The 22,477-nt window shown below is 48.3% G+C and overlaps 1 protein-coding gene across 2 annotated transcripts in view; it reads left to right on the top strand.

Annotated features, from left to right (window-relative positions):
- The first annotated feature begins 1,223 nt into the window (after positions 1-1,223).
- The window catches only part of LOC142771484 (bile acid-sensitive ion channel-like), a 177,267-nt gene continuing 156,013 nt past the window's right edge, over positions 1,224-22,477 (top strand). The window contains exons 1-2 of one of the 2 annotated variants that reach the window (XM_075872973.1): positions 1,224-13,326; positions 13,381-13,490. In XM_075872973.1, the coding sequence (XP_075729088.1) occupies positions 13,060-13,326; positions 13,381-13,490 (377 nt within the window). In that variant the 5' untranslated portion in view covers positions 1,224-13,059. The remainder of the gene's footprint in view (positions 13,327-13,380; positions 13,491-22,477) is intronic. The other variant, XM_075872972.1, reaches the window with a different exon arrangement.

The following is a 22,477-nucleotide window of genomic DNA, read 5'->3' as shown; positions in this document are numbered from 1 at the left end:
CGATCTCTTCGCACGTTGCAGCGCTCGTAACTGCTGCATACGACCGGACGCACTGAGCGTCTCGATGTCCAAATCACCGACAAATTGAACACCATGGCACCCTGCAGTCTCGCCGTACATGACCAGTCCCTTTGCACCGCAAGCATTGCATAGGCCTGCCCGGCGCCACAACTAGGCCCAATTCCCCTGCAACGCGCACTTGGTGCGGAAGGTCCTCCACCGTAACTCCACTGTTGAGTAGCACGGTTCTCGTCGTCGACGCTTTGTCGCTGACGCCGTCGACTCTCCAGCGCTCTCGATTTACTTCGACAACATTGCCGAAGGCCGCGAACACCGTCCACACATCCTCATCGGCGACTCCGTAAAGCAGCCAATGAAGACGCAGTTTTGTCTGACGGTCCTGGGGTTCAACGATGAGACACCGGTGTCCCTTCACCTGAAGTTCCTTGAAGGCCAGCAGTTTCTTCGTCGCGTCTTCTCCGTTCAGTGTAACCGCCCATACGTGATTAATCTGGTACGCTCCGAGTGCTATGATGTCCGTTAGCACTCCCGTGGGGCCCAACGCGTCTCTGAAGTCTTCAACCCTGTAGGGTCTCGCTCGAACGTCTCCGTGCAAAAACACAGTATTTAAGGCAACGCGTCCTGTTGGCAGATGAGGCAGAATCACTTGGTATTCTTCAGTTGACCTGTTACCGCGCCCCTCAAGGGCCGCTGAAGCCGCTCCGACGGAGCCCTGCATCCTGCGTCCGTTCACTACCGTGGCCGAAAGCAGAATGACAGAGCTACTCCTGATCTTGGAGCTACTTTTTTAATAGACGCTAATCTTTGTGAAACGTCAATAGTGGTTGCAGAGCTGCCGACCCAGTTTTATAAACATTACGTATGTGTTCCTTTGATACAGCCATCACGTCGGGTTAACGTCAACTATGGTTAGTAACAGTGTCCAAGCCCAGCATCCTCGCGAGCAACAGCGCTTCAAATCAGCCCCTGGTGTTTCTAATAGGCATGTTCCAGTTGGCATTGTTGCGCAATTGCGAACAACTGGTTATATAAAAAACATCTGCAACTCTTCAACATATTTCTGCGCGTGCAACATTTGCACATATATTTAGAGTCATTTGCAGGGGCATCTGCGTAAGCAGGCGTTTGGTGTGTAGCGACGCCACGGACTCGAGCTAACAAGGGGGGGGGGTTCTCTGCAGTATCTGGCCACTACCTCCCACATGCAAACGTCAATTAACTCACGGCCCTCAGTCCCTAGCAGCTGCGAAGCAAGTGACCACGGCGTTGGTCAGTTCTGCAACGCAACAGAGGGGGCTAAGAATCTCTGGATCCGGGCAGGTCACCATTAGAACCTGACCTTGGCAACGTTTAACGCTAAAACCTTATCTAATGAGGCAAGTATAGCTGTACTATTCGAGGACATAAGGGTGCCTTGCCGCCTTGCGCGATGGCCGCCTTGCGCGATGGGCACTCCGCATCCAGGAGTACGACATTCGCGTCGTATACCGCTGTGGACGCAAACACTCTGACGCTGACGCCCTGTCCCGCTCACCTTTGCCACCAGATCCGACGGGCGGAAACAGGTGCCTCCAGTACTTGTCATCGTTAAATCTTGACTCAATTGCCACCGAACAACGTCGTGACCCGTGGATCGCATCTCTTCTCGAATATCTATCCGGTACGCCCAACCTTCCGGTATCTCGATCCCTCCGACGTCAAGCTTTCCATTTTGCCATCCGCGATCAACTTCTCCATCGACGCAACTACTCTCCTGATGGCCGCCACGCACTTTGCGATCGCAGGTATGCGCTTCTCTTCACGACGATCCACAATGTGGCCACGCCGGGGTGTTCAAAACATATGAACGCCTTCGCCATCGCTATTACTGGCGCGGCATGTACAATTTCGTACGCAAATTTGTGCAGTGCTGTCCTGACTGCCAGCGACGCAAATCAACACCGCTACGTGCTACTGGCGAATTGCAGCCACTTCCGTGCCCTGCCAAGCCTTTTGATCGTGTTGGCGTTGACCTCTACGGCCCCCTTCCATTGACATCAGATGGCAATCGGTGGATTATAGTGGCGGTCGACCATCTAACACGCTACGCCGAAACAGCCGCTTTACCGAGCGCTACCGCTCAGGATGTCGCCTCTTTCATTTTACGTCAATTTATCCTTCGACATGGCGCACCTCGAGAGCTCCTTAGTGACAGAGGCCGCGCTTTTCTCTCCGAGGTCGTCGAAGCTCTGCTTTCGGAATGCCACGTCATTCATCCGAAAACGACAGCATACCACCCGCAGACTAATGGGCTAACGGAACGGTTTAACCGCACGCTGGGTGATATGCTCTCGATGTACGTGGCATCTAATCATAGCAACTGGGACCGCGTTCTCCCATACGTGACATTTGCATACAATACTGCAATACAAACAACCACGGGATTTTCACCTTTCTTTCTTCTTTATGGACGTGACCCTTCCCATACAATTGATACTCTACTTCCCTACCATCCTGATGCTTCAGAATGTCCACCTATTTCCGATGCTGCTCGACAAGCCGAAGAGTGCCGCCAGCTCGCCCGTGCGTTCACCTCGGACGAGCAGCAACGCCAGAAAGAAAACCGTTGCACCTCTCTTCCGGATCCCAGCTATGCCCCAGGGTCTCTCGTGTGGCTTGCCATCCCATACCAAACTCCGGGACTCTCATCAAAACTTGTCCCCCGGTACGAGGGGCCTTACACCGTTTTAGAGAAAACCTCTCCGGTTAATTACCTAATTGAGCCAGTTTCCCGATCGGATGACATGCGCCGGCGTGCACGTGACATCGTCCATGTTTCCCGCCTAAAACCGTATCATGAGCCTCTCCCTGAAACTTCTTAGGTCGCCAGGATGGCTCTTTTTTCAGCGGGGGCGATTGTGAAGAAGAAGATGTGCCAGCAGCAAGCAGCATCGCCAACGCCCGGCTCTCTCGGCTCGTGCTTCGGTTCGTTGCTGTGCCGATCGCTGGACGGTTCTTCACGCTGTCCCGTCGCTGCCTTTAACGGCTAATAAACCTCTTCACACATTGGGTATAATAGTGCTCATGGAGGTTAGGAGGACAGATGAGGCCTATACGTTGCTACAGAATGGGCACGTCCTTTGCTATCGGGGCTTGGCTGACAGAAGAGAATTGGGAGTGGGGTTCCTAATTCACAGAAGCGTAGGTGGCAACATAGAGGAATACTACAGCATTAATGAAAGGGTGGTAGGTATCGTAATTAAACTCAATAAGAGATACAAGATGAAGATGATACAGGCTTACGCACCTACATCTAGCCATGACGACGCTTCAGCTGAAAGCTTCTATGAAGACGTGGAATCAACAATGAGTAAGGTAAAAACACAGTATACCATACTGATGGGAGACATTAATGCAAAGGTATGGAAAAAAACAGGCTGGAGACCAGGCAGTAGGAGATTATGGCATCTGTACTAGAAATGCCAGAGGCAAGCTACTAGTGAAATTTGCAGAACGCAATAATTTACGGATTTTTAATACCTTCTACCGAAAACGAGGAAACCGAAAGTCGAAATGAAGGAGCGCTAATGGCTAAAATAGGAACGAAAAAGACTTCATAATGAGTGCACACCCAGGCATCGTACAGGATGTGGAAGTGGTTGGCAAGGTGCGACGCAGTGACCTTAAAATGGTACGGTCTCGAATTCGCCTAGACTTGAAGAAGGAACGACAGAAACTGATACGCAAGAAGCCAATCAATGAGCTAGCACTGAGAGAGAAAGTACAGGAATTCAGAGTCTCGCTTCAGAACAGGTACTCGGCTCTCATCGAGGAAACCAACCTTAGCGTAGATACAATGATTGATAATCTGACGAGTATCACTACGGAGTGTGCAGTGGAAGTTAAAGGCAGGGTAGTTAGACAGGACACTGGCAAGCTTTCCCAGGAAACGAAGAATCTCATTAAGAAGCGTCAAAGCATGAAAGTCTCAAGTACAACAGACAAAATAGAACTGGCAGAGCTTTCAAAGTGGATTAACAGGCGTAAGGTACCCCATCTACGAAGGTATAACATGGAGAGAATTGAACACGCTCTGAAATACGGAGGAAGCGTCAAAGCAGTGAAGAGAAAACTTGGGATAGGGAAATATTGGATGTATGCACTAAGGGACAAAGAAGGCAAAACAACTACCAATATGGATAGGATAGTTAAAATAGCTAAGGAGTTTTACAGAGATCTGTACAGTAGCCGGGTCAACCACGACTTTAATAGTATAAGAACTAGCAGTAACCCAGATGACACCCCACTAGTAATGACAGAAGAAGCCGGAAAAGCCTCGGAGAGCATGCAAAGAGGCAAAGCTGCTGGTGAGGATCGGGTAACATCAGATCTGCTGAAAGATGGAGGACAGATTGTGTTAGAAAAACTAGCCACCCTGTTTACGATGTGTCTCCTGACGGGAAGAGTGCCAGAGTCTTGGAAGAATGATAACATCATCCTAATACATAAGAAAGTAGATGACGAGGACTTGAAAAATTACAGGCTGATCAGCTTGTTCTCCGTAGTATACAAGCTATTTACAAAAGTAATTGCTAACAGAGTTAAGAAAACATTAGAATTCAATCAGTCGAAGGAACAAGCAGGATTTCCAAGAGGCTGCTCAACAATAGACCTAAGTCATACTATCAATCAGGTAATAGAGAAATACTCGGAATATAACCAACCACTATACATAGCCTTCATAGATTACGAAAAGGCATTTGATTCAGTAGAACTATCAGCAGTCCTGCAGACACTGCGGAATCAGGGTGTCGATGAAGAATACATAAACATCCTGGAAGAAATCTACAGGGGATCAACTGCTACCACAGTGCTTCATAAAGAAAGCAACAGAATACCAATCAAGAAGGGTGTAAGGTAGGGGGACACAATCTCCCCAATGCTACTTACCGCGCGCTTACAGGAGGTTTTCAGAAGCCTAGAATGGGAACAGTTAGGGATAAGAGTTAATGGAGAGTACCTTAGTAACCTGCGCTTCCCCGATGACATTGCATTGCTGAGTAACTCAGGGGACGAATTGCAACTCATGATTAAAGGGTTAGACAAGGGGAGCAGAAAGGTGGGTCTTAAAATTAATCGACAGAAAACGAACGTAATGTACAAAAACCTCGGAAGACAGCAGCGCTTTGAGATACGTAATAGTCCACTTGAAGTTGTAAAAGCTATGTCTACTTAGGGCAGGAATAACCACGGAGCCGAACCACGAGATTGAAGTAACTAGAAGAATAAGAATGGGGTGGAGCACACTTGGCAAGCACTTTCAAATTATGACAGGTAGATTGCCACTATCTCTGAAGAGGAAGGTATATAACAGCTGTATCCTGCCGGTACTCAGCTACGGAGCAGAAATATGGAGACTTACGAAGAGGGTTCAGCTTAAATTGAGGACGACGCAGCGAGCAATTGACGGAAAGAAAAATGGTTGGTGTAGCCTTAAGAGACAAGGAGAGCAGAGTGGATTAGGGAACAAACGGGGGTTAAGGAATTAATAGTTGAAATCAAGAAGAGGAAACGGCCATAGGCCGGGTATGTAGCGCGTAGACAGGACAATCGCTGGTCATTAAGGTAACTAACTGGATTCCCAGAAAATGCAAGAGGGTTAGGGGGAGACAGAAGGTTAGTTGGACAGATGAGATTAAGAAGTTTTGGGTATAAATTGGCAGCAGCAAGCACAGGACCAAGTTAACTGGCGGAACATGGGAGAGGCCTTTGTCCCGAAATTGACGTAGTCAAGCTGCTGCTGCTGATGATAATTAGCGTCATTTTATGACGAGTCGTTCAATAAAAAAGTTGCAACACGGTCACCTTCCTTCTGCATGCTTCGCATAACGTCGATTCTCAGGTACGAGGGAGCTGCCGAATTTTTGATATTGCTACGATACTGAGGGGACGCGTGGTAGAAGAAGAAAACGAGGTTGGCACGAGCGGTGATCTGCCAGATTTCTGGACTATCGCATTCATCATTTCTTGTAAATAAAGGCATCTCACCGTAACAAAATTGGTGGAGGTGCGGTGTACAGCGGAGCAATCCCAGGCGAACGATCACGGAAGCGCTACCTGAAGAACTACGCCGAAGCCGCCGACTGGCTGGTCTACCACCACTCTGTATGGATCCGATTGCTGACGGCGACATCACGCACTCTTCATCTGGCGCTACGTGGCCCCAACACATGGTACCACGAAGCTTCTCTGGGAGGGTCGGAGAAGATGTCGACGAATGGCTGCAACACTTCAACCGTGTGAGTGAATACAATTTTTGGGATGCGGCCTCCTGGTTGACCAACGTCGGATTGTTTCTTCAAGGCACGGCGTTAGTGTGATTTGAAAACCACGAAGAAGCAATAACGACATGAGAAGCGTTTGAGAAAGAAATAGCGAGCTGCTTCGGGGACCCATTGATGAAGAAGAAGCGCACTGAGCGAACTTTGATGCAGCGTGCTCAAGTCCCTGGTGAAACATGCACAACTTATATCGAAGAGATTCTGAAATTGTGCATATCTGTATACCCACACATGAAAGAAAATGACAAGGTCGGACATCTCCTCAAAGAGATTGCTGAGTATGTCTACAATTTCCTTCTCGGCAAGAACACCTTGGCGTCTGTAGCGGACGTAATCCAACACTGCCGCACGTTTGAGACACTGAAGGCTGGGCGCATCACTCCCAAATTTGGCAGACTTGCCAACGTCATCACCGTTGCAATTGTGGACGACCCTCGAACATCATCCTGTGATTTTGCCTCAATGATCAGGCAAATCGTATGCGAAGAACTTGGACGACGTGATGCTGTCACTCCGCCGAGGGCACATGCTAGCGGCACCTCCCCGCCATACGACGCAATGTGTGCACCCGTTGATGCCACGCTATATGGTGTGCCCCAATCAAGAGCACCGGAGCCTTCAACCGACAGCGTACATCATCACCGCGGTTTGCAGAACAGCTCCCGCCAACCACCTACAATGGTGTCTTCGTGGGACGATCATGGGTACATAGCGCCTCGTGGACAGTTTGGCAACGTGCGTAAGGCCCATGTGTGCTATAACTGTGGTTTTCGTGGACATGTGCTTCAATTCTGTGATCACAGGAGTCGCCCCCAGCAGCGCTACTACGAGGGACCATCAGGTTCTCCACAAAACTGCTGGTGCGGTGGTATGCACTCGATGCGGAACGCGTACGGTGGGGACGGCTTCCAGCAAACCACCCGCCGTGACACACATGTGGGACGCAATTTCCACCGGAATTTCCGCAACGACTCGCCTTCCTCTGGCCTAAGCTTGACGCCCCCCGCCGCACGCCGGCCACGTTCACCATCTCCTGGTCGACGCGTCACCTCCCTGCCTCCGGGAAACTAGGTGGTGCGGCCAATGGTGGTAAGGTCGCCAAAAATTTTTCACTACATACACCTATGCCTCCACCCGTTTTTATGACTCAAAATAAGGTCCCCATGTTTACTGATGGGCTTCCTACGATGGCTTTGATAGATACTCGAGCAGCTGTTTCAGTGATGAGCCTTAACTTCAAATTGCGGCTAGGACACAAAGTGATGTTTTGCTGGGACAGTTGTGAACCATTTCGTGCAGTGAGTGGAGAGACGCTGTGTCCGATCGGTGTGTGTTTTCTGCGTGATACTTTGGGTGAGAAGGTGTTCGAGGCCAAATTCGTTGTCCTGACCAGCTCCACCCATGACACCATCTTAGGGATCGATTTTCTACGCGAGTGCGATGCTACAGTAGATTGCGGTGCCAGCGAGATTATGCTGTCGGCATTTACTGACAATCCCAAGCGCTGTCAAGGATCTATCACCATCATTGAGGATGTCGTCTTGCCACCCAACTCGATGATGAACGTTCGCGTTGACAGCTCTGTTTCGGACGCTTGCACGTTTGATGTTCTTGTGGAGCCCGTTCCTCTCATTGCGCCAATAAAAATATGCTCGTTCCACATTGTGTTCTTTCCATCAGTGACAGCCGATCAGCCTTATGGGTGTTGAACTATTCTACTGAAGCTGTTATGCTACCCTGCGGATTGCGACTCGCCTTTTTTGAACAAAATACAAACATTTTTATTGCATCGTGAAGCGACGAGAGCATCGACCCTATTCGTGCAACGCACTACACAGAAGCCAACTTTCTGAGTATGGTAAACAAGTCGCTATCATCAGAAAAACGTCAAGCTATGGTCAAAGTCCTCGCGAAGCACGCTACTATATTTGACTTTGCACAGAATGAATAACCAATAAGTGTACCCGAGCCGCGTACTCGCCACAAGATTCACACAGGATCCGCTCACCCAGCGCAAGGTTATTTCTCAACAGGTAGAAGAGATGTTAAAAAAGGGGTCATTCAAAAGTCGTGTAGCCTTTGGACTGCCCCGGCGATTCTTGTCCGAAAGAAGGACGGCACATGATGATTCTGCGTGGAGTACAGATGGCTCAACTCTGTTACTAAAAGGGATGTCTACCCGCTTCCCATGATTGATGACGTCATCGATTGTTTACATTCGGCATCGTACTTCTCCTCCGTGGATTTGAGATCTGGCTATTGGAAAATCCCCATGAACCCGAAGAGGTGCATGGGGACAGATGCGCTCACTGGTTTGGCTCTGTAATTCGCACATAAGTTGCATCCCCCCATAACTTTCTTCACGAACTGTCGGCCGCGGGGTATCCAAAAGTTTTCTCTATTTTCAGCTAGCTTGTCTTGTACACCTTGATGAAGAATGGGCTCACGACAAACATGGACGAGAAGCTTGTGAAGTCATGATGCGGAGGCCAAAGAACAGGATGTTTCATCATTTAAGTTGCTAGTGCTAGTTGTAGCCTGCCTCTTATACGCAGTCGCCTTTCCGCATCCAGAAAAGGATGGAGTGTCTTGACACTGGAACGTGCATTTAACAATTTCCCTTGTCGAGTTCGTTAACCTCTTGCAAGTGTACTTCTTCTTGCGTTACCTTAATCCTAGTGTCTTCAGCCTTATGTCCGTGTCTGTTATGCTCGATGATTTCTCCCGACGGCGCGAGTTCCTACAACTTTCGATGAATATGAAGACCCACGCTGTAATTCACAAGACTCGTGTAAGACTGGAATATCTTCCCAGGTCCAATATAGGAGAAAACGTCTTCACATGTAGAACTTGCACGACGCTCGGATCGCAGAAGTCTGTTTTTCCACCCGGCGCGCTCAGTGTGTTCGTCGGCCATGCTTCTTCCTCCTTTCTTAACCACGATGGACCCTGCCACCATAGTTGGTCGCGGCTCAGTGATTGCAACGATGTGCCCCGTGTGAGATAATCTGCACTGTTACCATTCTCAGAACAATGTCGCCGTCGACTTTTGTCAAATCTACGTTGAATTTCTGACACCCTGCCTGTTGCCTACAAACTGTTGCCGTTGCGATGGCACTTCTCAGATCCAATGTAGGGCGACGGTAGAATCGGTCCAGAAGGTCACGTTTATAATATGTTGAAATGACTTGAGGGTCTTAATAACGAACGTCGCCAGTCTAGTTGCAAGCACCGCACCAAGGAGTTCGAGTGTGGGTAGCGTAACTGTCTGTAAAGGTGCAACTTTTGGTTTAGCCATGAGAAGGGCCGTAGCGACGTCTTTTTTTCTGTCCAACATATCTCAAATAGGCGCAGGCTCCATAAGTTTTTTGACTGGCATCACAAAATAGGTGTAGTTGTGCAGTTCCATACCCTGTCAAAGCATTCACTCAACGGTTGATGGCCGTCTTACGAATATGTGGTAATTCCGAGCACCAGTTACTCCATTGTATATCAAGATCTTCTGGTAGCTCATCACCCCAATCAACTTTCCTTTTTCACAGCTCTTGAAAAAGTATCTTCGCTTGGATCATGAAAGGTGCTATCACCCCCATAGGCTCGAATATCCTTGATACCATCTGTAACACAGTCCACTTGCACAGCTTTCTTTCTGTCTGCAAATATCCAAGCGCTGACTTTGAAGCAACTGTAGTAGCGTCTGTGGACGGGTTCCATATAAGGCCTAGACCTTTGACAGAGCCCGAAGAAATGTCAGGTTCTTCGGTCTCAGAAAACAGTTGACGTAGAGCCGTCGAGTTTGACACCCCTTTTCACAGGCGTATACCTGCAGACTCCACCAAGAGGTTGGCTTCTTGGTGAATTTGTTGCGATTCTTTCTCTGTTCTAGCTCCGATGAGAAGATCGTCTACGTAGAAAGATTCAGTTACTCTCTTGGCTGTGGACTGTAGTTTGCCCTTTACAGACATCAGGTGTTGTCGCAAAGTGGCATTTAAAAGAAAGGGACTTGCTGCGGCCCCGAAGGGAACTCTGGTCATCCTCCATTCTTCCATTTCGGGTTCTGGATTCTCTGTAGTTGGAATGTCTTTGAACCAGAGAAACCGCAGAGAGTCTCGGCCTTCTTTTTTGATGCTGATCTGTAGAAAGGCTTTTTCTATGTCGGCCGTTAAAACAATTGGATTCACCCTGAACCGTACGAGAAGAGCCACCATGTCAGTCAGCAGATTTGCAACTTTTTCTAAGCAGTCTTTCAGTGAAGAATATTCAGGTCAATGTGCTGACGCATCGAAGATCACACGTACTCTTGTAGTTGTAAATTAACTTCGTACGACGGCACGATGCGGCATATAATAAATCCTAGATGATACCTTGTCACTTTCATCAGGTTCGGTGGACGCGCGTTCAGCGTGTCCCATCTTCATATAATTGGTTATAGTCGATGCATATTCCACTGCAAAATCTAGATTTCGCTTCATTTTCTTTCCAAGCAATAATAATCTTTTTAAAGATTATTATTAAAGATTAGATTACTGTCAAGTTTGTGCATTCGTCTTTCCATGGGAGACTGACCTCATAGCAACCATCTACAAATGAGAGTCTTCTCTGAAACTCTATCAGGACTGATGCATTGCCTTTGGCTACGCTGTCATCGTCTGGTAGAATTCCAATGCTCTCAAGTTCCCACAACTTTCGTAGAACCTTGCCAGTTGTTTCAGTCGAAATGTTCACACATAGCATGCTGACTGGGCTGGCTGAGTTGACCAATGCACTAAAAGAAGCGTGGTCCTTGGAACATACATCGAAAGGTAGAACCAAGGGAGACCAAGTCACTGTTAGCAGAGTAACGCTGAATCTCTCCAGTCATAAACTTCCACAAGTAATTAGCTCCAAGTAAGAAACTTACTCCAGGTACAGCGGCCATTCGAGGTGAAAATAGCTTGTCAGCAATTGGGCAACCACTGTCTTCTATCTCCCTTATGAATTCATGGTTCACTGGTACCTGAACGGCGTCGTTGCGAATGAATGAAATTTCTATAGCTTGGATGAAGAGCTCCAGATTGTCGTACTGACTACACAAACGAAGTTCTACGACGTGGTGCAGCCTTCAATAGGATTCTGTCTGTACAAATATGTTGAGACTCAGGCTAATTTTACCTAGCTCTTTCAACCCGAGAGTCTTCGAAACATCTTCACCTATAAATGTGTGTTGGCTGCCACTGTCTGCTATGCCACGGATGTAGGCACACTTGGTGTGCCCTATAAACCACAAAGGTTTGCAGCAAAACTTCTGTGCCTATACTTGTGTTGGAATTTGTATGAAGGCTGTTCGTTGTGACAGTACTTGGGCTGCTTGTAAGTTCAGCCTTCTTGGGCTTCCATGTCAGATCACACATTGAAGAGACATGTCTACCTTTGCATTTTCCGCATTGTATTTTTCGGTGGCAGGTTTTGGCACGGTGACTTTCCATGGTGCAACGAAAGCAGCGCTTTTCGGCCGTCAGCTTCGTCAGCTTTGCCTCCCTGCCTATATTGCCGGCACACTCTTCAGTAATGTGGTTCGATGAACTGCAAAAGATGCACACCTTGTTATCTATCTTCGAGGACGCGCGTAGAGCTGCTGCTGTCGGTGGCTGAAACAAGGAAGCATTTTTCACTCCATGTCGGGCGTATCTCTTTTCTATACTTTCATTGCTTCTGCTTCGCTTACGACTTTCTGCTTCTACTTGAAGGTACCGGGCACCAGGTCACATCATGATCAATTATGACAGTCGTCTCAGTATCCGACCGTTCGTTCCCCTCAACCCCTGAGTGCACCGAGAACCAGGTCACACCATACATTGTGACAGTCGTCCTCAGTATGCGTAATACGCAGTCCAGTAAGACCCCACCAAGGAAAAGACAGCAAGCGTCCTGTGAGTCCGTTAAAATAAATACTGATTCACCCTTGGCCTCCGCAGCGCGTATGGCAAAAGCTATGGCCGTGGATTCGTCCATCGCAATTTATCTCGAGCGAATGGACACAGCAGTGGTTGGTCACTGTTGAAAGGTCATAACTGCAGCGAAAGCTTTGTCGGATTTCAGATGGCAGTAACGTGGTCCGAGAACTGTGGCGAGAGTGTGTAAGGCAGTTTCTGGTAAGACTGAACGGCCCAGAGCACTCCTGTTAGGTCACTCACGCTCAGCCATTAGCGTAGTCGCTGCATATTCCTCGCACGTATTTGACATGCCCCATTCATGCAGTCGGGCCGTGCTTGTGTTCTCAGGCAGGTCGAGTGCTTATTTACAGGCGATTCTGATTAGTTTGTCTACTTGTTCGATTTCGTGACGCCTAGTAGTCTGGAAAGGCAGTGCATATTTCATGCGGCTAATCACAAAAGCGTGTGCTAATTGCATGGTGTATGCTTCAGTCACGCCCTCTCGGCTACGGGCAACTCTGCGAATAAGTCCCGTAACGCTCCGGACCGGGCGTCTGAGCGTTGTGCTTACGCTGCCCGTTTGCTGTAAGTGCATTCCCAGTATGCGCAGTTCGGATACCCGCTTGATGGGCTCTCCCTCCAAGGTGAGCTGCTGCTTCGGAGCCCTGTCTGGGTCTGATGTATGTCGATTTGTCTGGAGCGCACTTCATACTTGCTTGCAACTTTCAATAATGTTGACGGCCCATCTATCTTCTCGGGGTGGATGCCCAATATCATCCGCATATATGGTGCGCCCAAGGTCCTAAATGCGTGCTTTTCGTGCCGCAATTCCCGTTGCTGTCTGTCGTTCTATACAAGTGTGTCTCGTCAGGACTATGACGCATGTGCAATCCATTTGTGCGTGCAGGTCCATGGACGAAGGCGAGGCGACGCTGCACGTGCCGAGCGCCCGAGAGACGGCTTCGGCCCGGGCGCGACAGCTGCTCGACATGGCCGCCAAGCAGCGGAAGCTCCTGGGCCGCGTACTTTGGATCACTGTCGTCCTGCTATGCGTACTCGGCTGCCTCTCGCAGGTCAGTCTGTGCTGTCTGTGAAACTTCTTACTATATCTGTAACCTTCCGTGCAGGTGTTCATCTTCCTAGAGATTTTTTGGAAGTTCCCAACAATCATTGAAGTCGAGACTGAGCGCACAGATGACCTCGACTTTCCCGGCGTCACTCTCTGCAATAACAACAGGTGCGCCCGTGTATGCGAAATGTCTCACCACAGTAACCACCGCTAGAGAAGCAGAACGTGAGCTTTGGAGAGATTTCACCTCAACATATTTCCGAGTCGTTCCAGTGCATTTCTGGTGAGAAATGCACTGAAAGGCGTTTTAGTGTATTTCAGTGTATTTCTCACGAGAAACACACTGAAACTTTGCCTGGCCCGTTTGAACCCCAACATTCTGCATGGCAGTCCAGTCATGCTTCAAACTGCTACGCAAGGCGTCGCATCGGGATAAAGCAACTATGGTTGCAGCGTTGGCCACACACTAGAACATGGGTATAGCCAATGCCCAAACAGGGTCAATCCGCTCGTGGTGCTGCAATCGGTAATCTGCAATGTGCTTAAGAGTTGCGAGTGGCTCCACCGAAGTTGGTCAATGCCGCTTTCCACTCAGAGGCTCACGTTCAAATCGCAGTTGCTGATTGTGGATTTTGATATTTAGTATCACTTGTTGCAGTTGTAATGGTTGCATTTAATTGTTTAATAACTCTTTCTTGAATTGCTACTTATTGCTGCAAAACGTACCACTAAATGTGAAGTAAATAAGAACAAATTTGCCAGTGAGCGCATATATTGACAAACGCAAATATTGATTTCCACAATTAATTTTTACTTAGGTTGTCCATGAATACGAAAACATTTTTTTCATTATTTATTATTTAATATCTATGTTCGTTAAAGCACTCGTGCAGGAATAATACATATGCGTCTACAATGTCAACACGTTAACCTGTTTACGTACACCTTGTGATCGCTCTGCTAAAGTTACCACCAAAATAGGTTTTTTCTTTAGTGTCAATACAAACACTGAAAGAATAGACAGAACATTGCTGCCTTTGCAGTATTCAGACCTTCGCAGTTTCCCGCTGACCAAAGGTCGTAAACTTCTAGCTTTTCTCTTTTTAAGTGAGCCAGCGGCCGTCGATATAAGCGGTGTGTCGAGCACACGCAGGGCGAGTCTCGTATTAGCTTAAATCTCGGAGGCCACAATTCACGTTTTCACTGAATCTCGTGCTGTGGCGCTGCAAATAAATATGCTATCTGTCAAATTTATACTTGTTTACTTCACGTTTCGCGTAACTTTTTGCAGAAATACGTAGCAACTGAAGCTAGATATAAGAAATAAAGGCAATCCAACAAACTAATACAGCTGTAAAACTGACATAAAAAAGGAAAAAAATGTACCAAAGCTGCGATTCAAATCCAGACCTTTCTAATGCGAAGCGGGCCTTTTACCTCAGCCACGTGCACTATTAAAGTGACGCACACATTGTAGACTATTGACCGCAGTGCCGCAAGCCGAGTGATCCTGTTTAGGCTTCACTTCATGAAGCTCGCTCCGGGCACTCCCCTGTTCTAGTACACTCTAACTATACACCTGAACATCAATGCAATAAACATTACTTATGTAAAACCGCTAATATCTATGAGAGGATCCATGACACCCCGTTTCTTATTGTAATCCATGTTTTTTGGGTTAATCTCACAGCATTCACAAGCGAGCTGTTCAAATCACGACCTCATCTTATAAACTTACGACCTGCTCATGCCACTGTTTCCAATGTCGCTAAGTTTGCTTTTGCTTGTTTAGTTTTTTTAGTTCTCGAAATTGCCTCAGCACGCCATGGAGCCACAATAACCCTCATCGCTGCAGCCGCCAAAGCACTTTCCTGCGTGGCGCTTGCGTGCCTTGACTCGTTTTTGTGCCATTTGAAGGTTAGCGCTTGTCAGGATATTTGTTCAGGACTTGGGAGTGTTAGGGTGCGACAGGTACCACACCATTCACTTAATGGTATACTGCTGCGTTCCTTTCTGCAAGTCGAGCGACCAGCGGTCAACTGGAATATTGTTTCACGAGCTTCCCGTCATTTAGATTCAACGGGAGTGGTTGAAGATGATCTCTCGGCAGGCTGAAGGTAAGGAAGTGAAAATGCTTATTTCGCACGTTGCAAGATCTTCCTAGTGTAATGCATTTAAAAACAGTTTTTGTGCGCCATGTATGCTGGTCGACGTTGTGAACTGGCGGCTAGAAACGCAATCGCTGTTTGTGGGACCTGTGGACGCCGATCGCGCCTATCGTTTACACAACCCATCAACTACGTTGTGTGTGTGTGTGTGTGTGTGTGTGTGTGTGTGTGTGTGTGTGTGTGTGTGTGTGTGTGTGTGCGTGTGTGTGTGTGTGTGTGTGTGTGTGTGTGTGTGTGTGTGTGTGTGTGTGTGTGTGTGTGTGTGTGTGTGTGTGTGTGTGTGTGTGTGTGTGTGTGTGTGTGTGTGTGTCCTGTCCTGTCCTGTCCTGTCCTGTCCTGTCCTGTCCTTTGTTTTCGCATGACCTCATGCACGTGGTCATGGCTTTTGCTTTCAACTATTCCGCTCTAATGCATAGTCTTCTAGTTTTGATAACATTTTATTTATTACACTATAACTCCACATCTTCTAGACAGTGGTTAAGTTGAGCTCCTGTAATGAACATCCCAGAGCCAACCACCACGGTGCTTCTCACAGCTAGAATGTTGCTTCGATTCGTTAAATTTGTGGGTTGCTCAATCGGCGTGCTCTAAACAAGAAAAATTGCAGAAACGTGCACACACGAGTGCACCACGACGGCAGTGCATCGTCTGCTATGAGGGTAAGTCGTGGCGGCACCTGGCGGTATCTCCGGTCCCTACGCACTACTTTTTGGGCCCACACGCCTCCATAGGGGTGGCACCGGTGAGCAGGTCATAAGTTTATAGAGCAGGTCACGGGTCACATTTCAGCGCATTTTCGAGACCCTAATATATAGTTGAATGTTTTTTACAAACACTGAAGCAACAAGCAGCGTGCTGCGCGAGCATTCCGGTGCAGCGTATTTATAATAGTTCTTCCGCTGGGCTCCATTTGCAGCGGCTGTGGTAGCAGACGTCGCCCTGCAGCACGTGACGTCACACGCGCCATGGCAAAATGGCGTTCGCTGGTGGTGGCCGGAATTTACCGCTTGGTCCTGTTTTAGAATGAAATATTCTTTCCCGGTCAATTTTTCATACTTGCATAGGCATAATAGACCTTGCACGTCTAGTAACGTGAGATACTGTAGTGGTACAGATGGGCCCCCCGGCCCTCACACATTCTGTACGTCTACTTTTCTCTGAAAGCTACAAATTGTTGGGTGACCATGTCATGGGTGACCAAAAAGGCGATTTTTTTATTTTGTTACCTAATAAATAATGCGCACTTGTAGCTAGGAGCAAAAATGGAAGATTGGCGAGCGCGTAGGAATGTCCCCAGCCTTTTGAAAATGGCACTAAAAGCCTGACCAATGCGAGGGTTCTTTTCCATCTTTTTTGCGTGTATATTAAGTAATTAAGACTGTAATGGTTGAATATATTTACTTTCTACCATTTTCACCGAATTGAAAACCTTGGGTTGGTGGATGCTGGAATCTTTGGTGGATATGGTGGAAAGAATATGGGATATGGTGGAGATAATATTAGATATGTCGTGCTACGCAGTATAGTCACCTGCTCACTGAAGCTCAACTGCACTTTGTACCACCACCATCTTGAAAAACGCCCTCGACCGGCCTTGCCACCACAAGGTGCAGTTGAACTTCAGTGAGCAGGTAGACTGCATAACGCGATTTACCCTGAAGATCTTGTGTTTAGTCTGGCACGCAAGTAGCCCTCAGAGGTCCATGGGGTGAACGACAAGAACGAATGCTCTGAAAACCATTGCGTGGCATCCATGCTGCGGACAGAGACTTACATTTGCTGGAACGTCTCGCATGCGTCTGCGCTGCAGCACGCAAGCGGTAGCTTATGCCAGTAATGCACAACCGCACACGTCAGCAGCCAACAATCAAAAGCCACGTTTATTATCACTCGCCCCAAACCATGGAGGAAGGAAAAAAACTTGGGAGAGGCGCTGACGTCACTCGTTATAAAGCCGTGGTGAGGCCGTAAGCCGCGGCCATATTGACTGGGCAAATTCTCCTCCCTTGTTTACATCTGAATGTAAAGCAGAAGGCACGACTCTCTCTCCGGCTCGGAAAGAACGTGGGCTGCGCAGCGCGTGTGTCGCGACGATCCGAAACCAGTGTAACGCAGCTCCACCCTCTGGGCCAGCAAGACACCTTTGCGAAATCGTTTCGTCCGAGTATCAACAGCGAGTAACAGCTCGCCAACAACGAAGCAAGTACAAGAGAGCGCGCGCTAAATGCAGTGACAACGGCGAGTGTTTTCACGTCATAAACTCAGCAACTGTACAGACAACAGGATCGGCCGTGCGCCTTCTTCTACGGTTGCATTCCACCACGCGGCCGACGCGGTGCCCGGCCACTGTGCCCGTGTTCCGCGAGGAACTCACCGGCGTCAGCATTCTGCGACCGCGGTGACTTTGAGCACGGTGCAAGTGAGACTTGAACGCGGTTGCACTAACACTGAGATTACAATGCTGGGTGCGAGTATAACAAGCCGAACGGAAAGAATGTTTTAATACGCACATGCAAGTTGATACTGTACACATACCGAACACGAAGCTATGTATGTGCACATGGTCCTCATTGCGTCTGGCTGGGCACAACAGTTTCATCCGTTGTCACAAGCAGAAGCACTGCTCAACGGTCACTGACATGCACGGCGTTCGTCGTCGTTCCGCTTCGTCATGGTGCCCAACGCAATTTCGCTGAACACTTCAAATCCTTATTTGCCGTCATCCGCCGCCCGACACATGGGCTGTGTTCCAATTCTTAGAGAGCACGTAGACAGTCTACGCAGACTGCTTAGAAGACAGCACCGAGCCCATGCTGTCCGAGAATTGGAACATTCCAGGACGGCTTTTACGCGATGATTCGCCACCTCACGTCGAGAAGAAACAGATAAAATAAACAAACGTAACAGTTGTTTTTTCTGGCTTATTCGTGCTCAAATCAAAAACAAATAAACGTTACTCACATTGAGCGTCTCGGAAAGCGTCTGTGTGTGTGCAGACGACCATTCCGGCGAGTTTTGATCTATTTGAGCGATTTGCTGAGCCGCCATCTTTTTTTAAACAGCAAAGGAACCTGCATCGTATTTGTCGACGATGCGGTCTTCTCGGAGCTGTCTCTTGTGCCGGCTACGTGAGAATTGGTATGGGACTTAAGAAGGCCGCCGTCCATTTAGCTGTATCTATTTAGCCATCTACGCAGTGAGTATTGGAACACAGCCATGGATATGCGCTCGTTCTATATACTGTTCAGGCCCCGTGGCGGACGAAAGGTTTTGTAAACATTGCTAGGAGTACAGTAACTGCCAGGAGAACACTGCGTAACCAATAATACAGTGCAGAACACGGATATTGTCCACCACGGCTCAGCACGAGACCTGCGGAGGCACACATGCCGGTGCTGCCGCTCTCTGCTATACCAGCTACACTGCGCATGGAAAAAGGAAAAACTAAGGACAGGCTCTATTCTATCTCAATGCATTGCAAGAAGTGTGGCGGAAGTGACGTCAAACTTATGGGGCAAACGAAACAGCAGACGCTCCGCGGCGTGCTCTCAGCGCTGTTTCGCTTGTATAGTACCGGCGTTGACTTAACGCGTATTGTATGGTTTGCAAGCAGTAAAATGTTGCGAGCACACCTTTCACAGATTGTTCGTGCGTGGCCGGCCCGAGCGCGGCGTGCTGAAATACTTCGTGCAGTGTTTTTGTGCAACGGCACAGAAAGCACCAGTACGTGTCAGAATGAAAATCACTCAGTCCCTGCATCATCGTATTCGCACTCACCCGGCAGTGACTTACGCGTTCTGCTCGCCGCAAGGCCATTGTTTTTTTTTTCTCTCTCTACCATATTTCCTGATCTACGGGCCGATTAGCAGTTCTTTGCTCGTATATAGTGTCAGTGTGGCAATGCACGATTTTGAGAGCTTGCTTCGTAGCTATTACATGCAACTCCAGCCTAGTACTTGACGTACTTCACGTCGGTAAGAAGGCACAGCTGCATTGTATACGTGATCGTGCACGTAAGGTGTGTATTTCCAGTGCGCACACAACTAACACGCAGCGAGCGCACACCGTACAATGCATACACACTTAGTCCGGTAACAAGAAAAGTTTATTGTCCTTCCTAAAGAACGTACACACCTTTTAAAAACACGACACGATGCCTACAACACTAAAAACGAAAGTTCGCGTGTGTTCTCAGTTGACACAATGAGTAAGAACCAACGGAGCGTACAGCTGAGAGCTCCGCATGCAAGTGCCATGCATTATTAATCAACAGTGAAGCGAACATGCGTACGTGAAAAGTGCCACCAGGTACATCCGGCGGTGCACGCGATTCGCACCGAATATACACTACAGCTGGGCAGCGCACAGCTTTTCTAAAAAAAAAAAAACACGCGAAAGAAGCAGCACTCGTGGATTGACTCGCTGCCGGCGAGAACACCGCTTCCAAGGCCGCTGCGGCGGTGGTTGCCGGAAATCGCGAAGTGTTTATCTGCTGCTCCGCTAGGAGGTAGTGCGGGTGTTTGCAATGCGGCGGCTACGAATATGACGTCATGGCGTCTCCTACATTTTTTATTCCTTCATGACACTGCGCAACACGTAACCGTAGCAACGCAGCCATTGTGCCCAGTGAATATGGCCGCCATGATGTCATTTCCCCCAAGGAGGAAGGAAAGGTAGGTGGGGGCATGCACAGCTGGCGCGCGGCGTGAAAAGTGTGGAGGAAATGACATCAAGGCGGCCCTATTCACTGGGCACAATGGCCGCGTTGCTATCGTAACGTGTTCCGCATTGGAGCTAATATAATGAGCGGCCGCGTTTAGCGGTGGCATGTGTGCCTCTCCAGGTCTCGTGCTGAGCCGTGGCAGACAATATCCGTGCTCTGCGCCACATTATTGTTTACGCAGTGTTCTTCTGGGAGTTCCTGTACTCTTAGCAAAGTTCGCAAATCCTTTTGTCCATCACGGGGTTTCAACAGTGCGTAGAACGAGTGCATATCCATATGTCGTGCGGCGGATGACGCGGATGAAGCAGTTAGTATTCAGCGAAATTGCGTTGCGCACCATGAAGAAGCTGAACGACGACGAACACTTTGCAGGTAAGTGACGGTTGATCACTGCTCCTGCTTGTGACAACGGACGACGCTGTCGAGCACAGCAATACGCCATGAGGACCATGTGCACATACGTAGTTTCATGTTGTGTGTGTACAGTAACTACTTGCATGTGCGTATTAAAACACCTTTTCTCTTCCGCTTCGTATACTCTTCCGAAGCATTGCATGTAATCTCAACGTAACAGCAACCGCGTTCAAGTGTCACTTGCACCGTGCTCAAAGTCACCACGGTCGCAGAATGCTGACGCCAGTGAATTTCACGCGGAACACGGACACAGTGGCCGGACACTGCGTCGGCCGTGTGGCGGAGCGCAACCGTAGAAGGCGCACGACTGATCGTGTTGTCTGTACAGTTGCTGAATTAATGAGGTGAAAACACTCACCGTTTTCAGTACATCTAGCACGCGTTCTCTTGCACTTGCTTCGTTGTCGGTGAGATGTTACTCACTGTTAATATTGGGATGAAATGATTTCGCCGAAGGTGTCGCACTGGCCCAGAGTGTTGAGCCCCGTTCCATTAGTTTCAGATCGTCACGACAGGCGCGCTGCGCAGCTCACGTGCTTTCTGAGCCGGAGAGTCATGCCTTCTGCTTTACATTCGGATGTATAGAGAGGATAATTTGTTCAGCCAATATGGCCGTCTCCCGGCTTCATCGTGGCTTCACAACGAGTGACGTCCGGGTTTCCTTTACCTTTCCTTCCTCTGTGCTTCCCCCCACGGAGGAAGAAAAAAAAATCTTTCCTTCCTCCGTGTTTCCTCCACACTTTTCACGTAGCGCACCGGCTGGGCATGCTCTCTCCTATCTTTCCTTCCTCCGCGCCCCAAACCTTGGCGCATACGTATGCCATATGTTGACGCCTATCGAAGACTCCAATTCACACCTGAACAGTCTCTCAGTAGAGGCCACTACATTCCCCTTTCCTACACACTGATGTCACGTGGGATGTATGTAGGCTCTGAGGAATGCACATAGATGAATGTGGCTCCAGAAGTCTGGGTAGTGATCACAAACGTATCAAGGTAGGTTTTCGAAGAGCAGTAAAAGTGGGAAGGAGACAAGAAGAGCAACTACAGAAACATTTTTATTCAGAAAGGCAAATTGAAATAGCTACTAAACAAATTGAGAAAGTAATCACTGAAAATAATAAAACAGTGTGGACATACACGAATCTAAATAGACTGTTTGAGCTAGAGCTTGGTAAGGCACGTGACAAGTCATCCGGAAAAGAACACACAAACCCAATAGTTGGTGTGATTAGGAAGCTAATAGAGCCATAGCGAAACGTCAGGAAGCCTCTAGGAAACACAGACATGCTAAGCAGCGGGGTGAACCGACAGACGAAGTTGAAAGAAAATGGGACATCTTTCTAAGCTGTAGACGGGAAGCATCCCTTCTGATCAATAAAAAGATTAAAAGAAAGGGGGCTCAGTGGCTCGCATAACTACAAAAAAATGATGGAAAGGCAGCTGTGAAATTTTGGAGCCATTTTAAATCCCTAAGAAATGAGACGAGCCTAGAGCAGAAGTTTATAGCTCAAGGTGCTATAGGCTAGAAGGGAACGAAGCTCTTGAATATATAAAAAGAAGGGTGACAGAAAATTTTCAACAAAGAAGTGCCTTATGCGCCACAATAGACAAGGATGAATCAAATGGTGTAATGGCTCCATTTTCACAACGAGAGTGGGAAAGGGCTGAGAAGAGGTTTCTTTAGTAGTGCGACAACAGGCCTAGATGGCATTCCAATTATGCTGATAAAGACATTGGGTCCGAAGTCTAAGCAAACTTTGAAAGAGGCAGTGAGCAAAATAATAACCAATAGTGAAGTCCCCGATGGATAGAAACTTAGCAGGATGAGCATGATCTATAAAGGAAAG

The sequence above is a fragment of the Rhipicephalus microplus genome, chromosome 9, assembly GCF_043290135.1.
Source record: "Rhipicephalus microplus isolate Deutch F79 chromosome 9, USDA_Rmic, whole genome shotgun sequence".
Classification (NCBI taxonomy): domain Eukaryota; kingdom Metazoa; phylum Arthropoda; class Arachnida; order Ixodida; family Ixodidae; genus Rhipicephalus; species Rhipicephalus microplus.
Note: the sequence above shows the minus strand (reverse complement) of the source record. Positions and strands in the feature narration are given on the sequence as shown.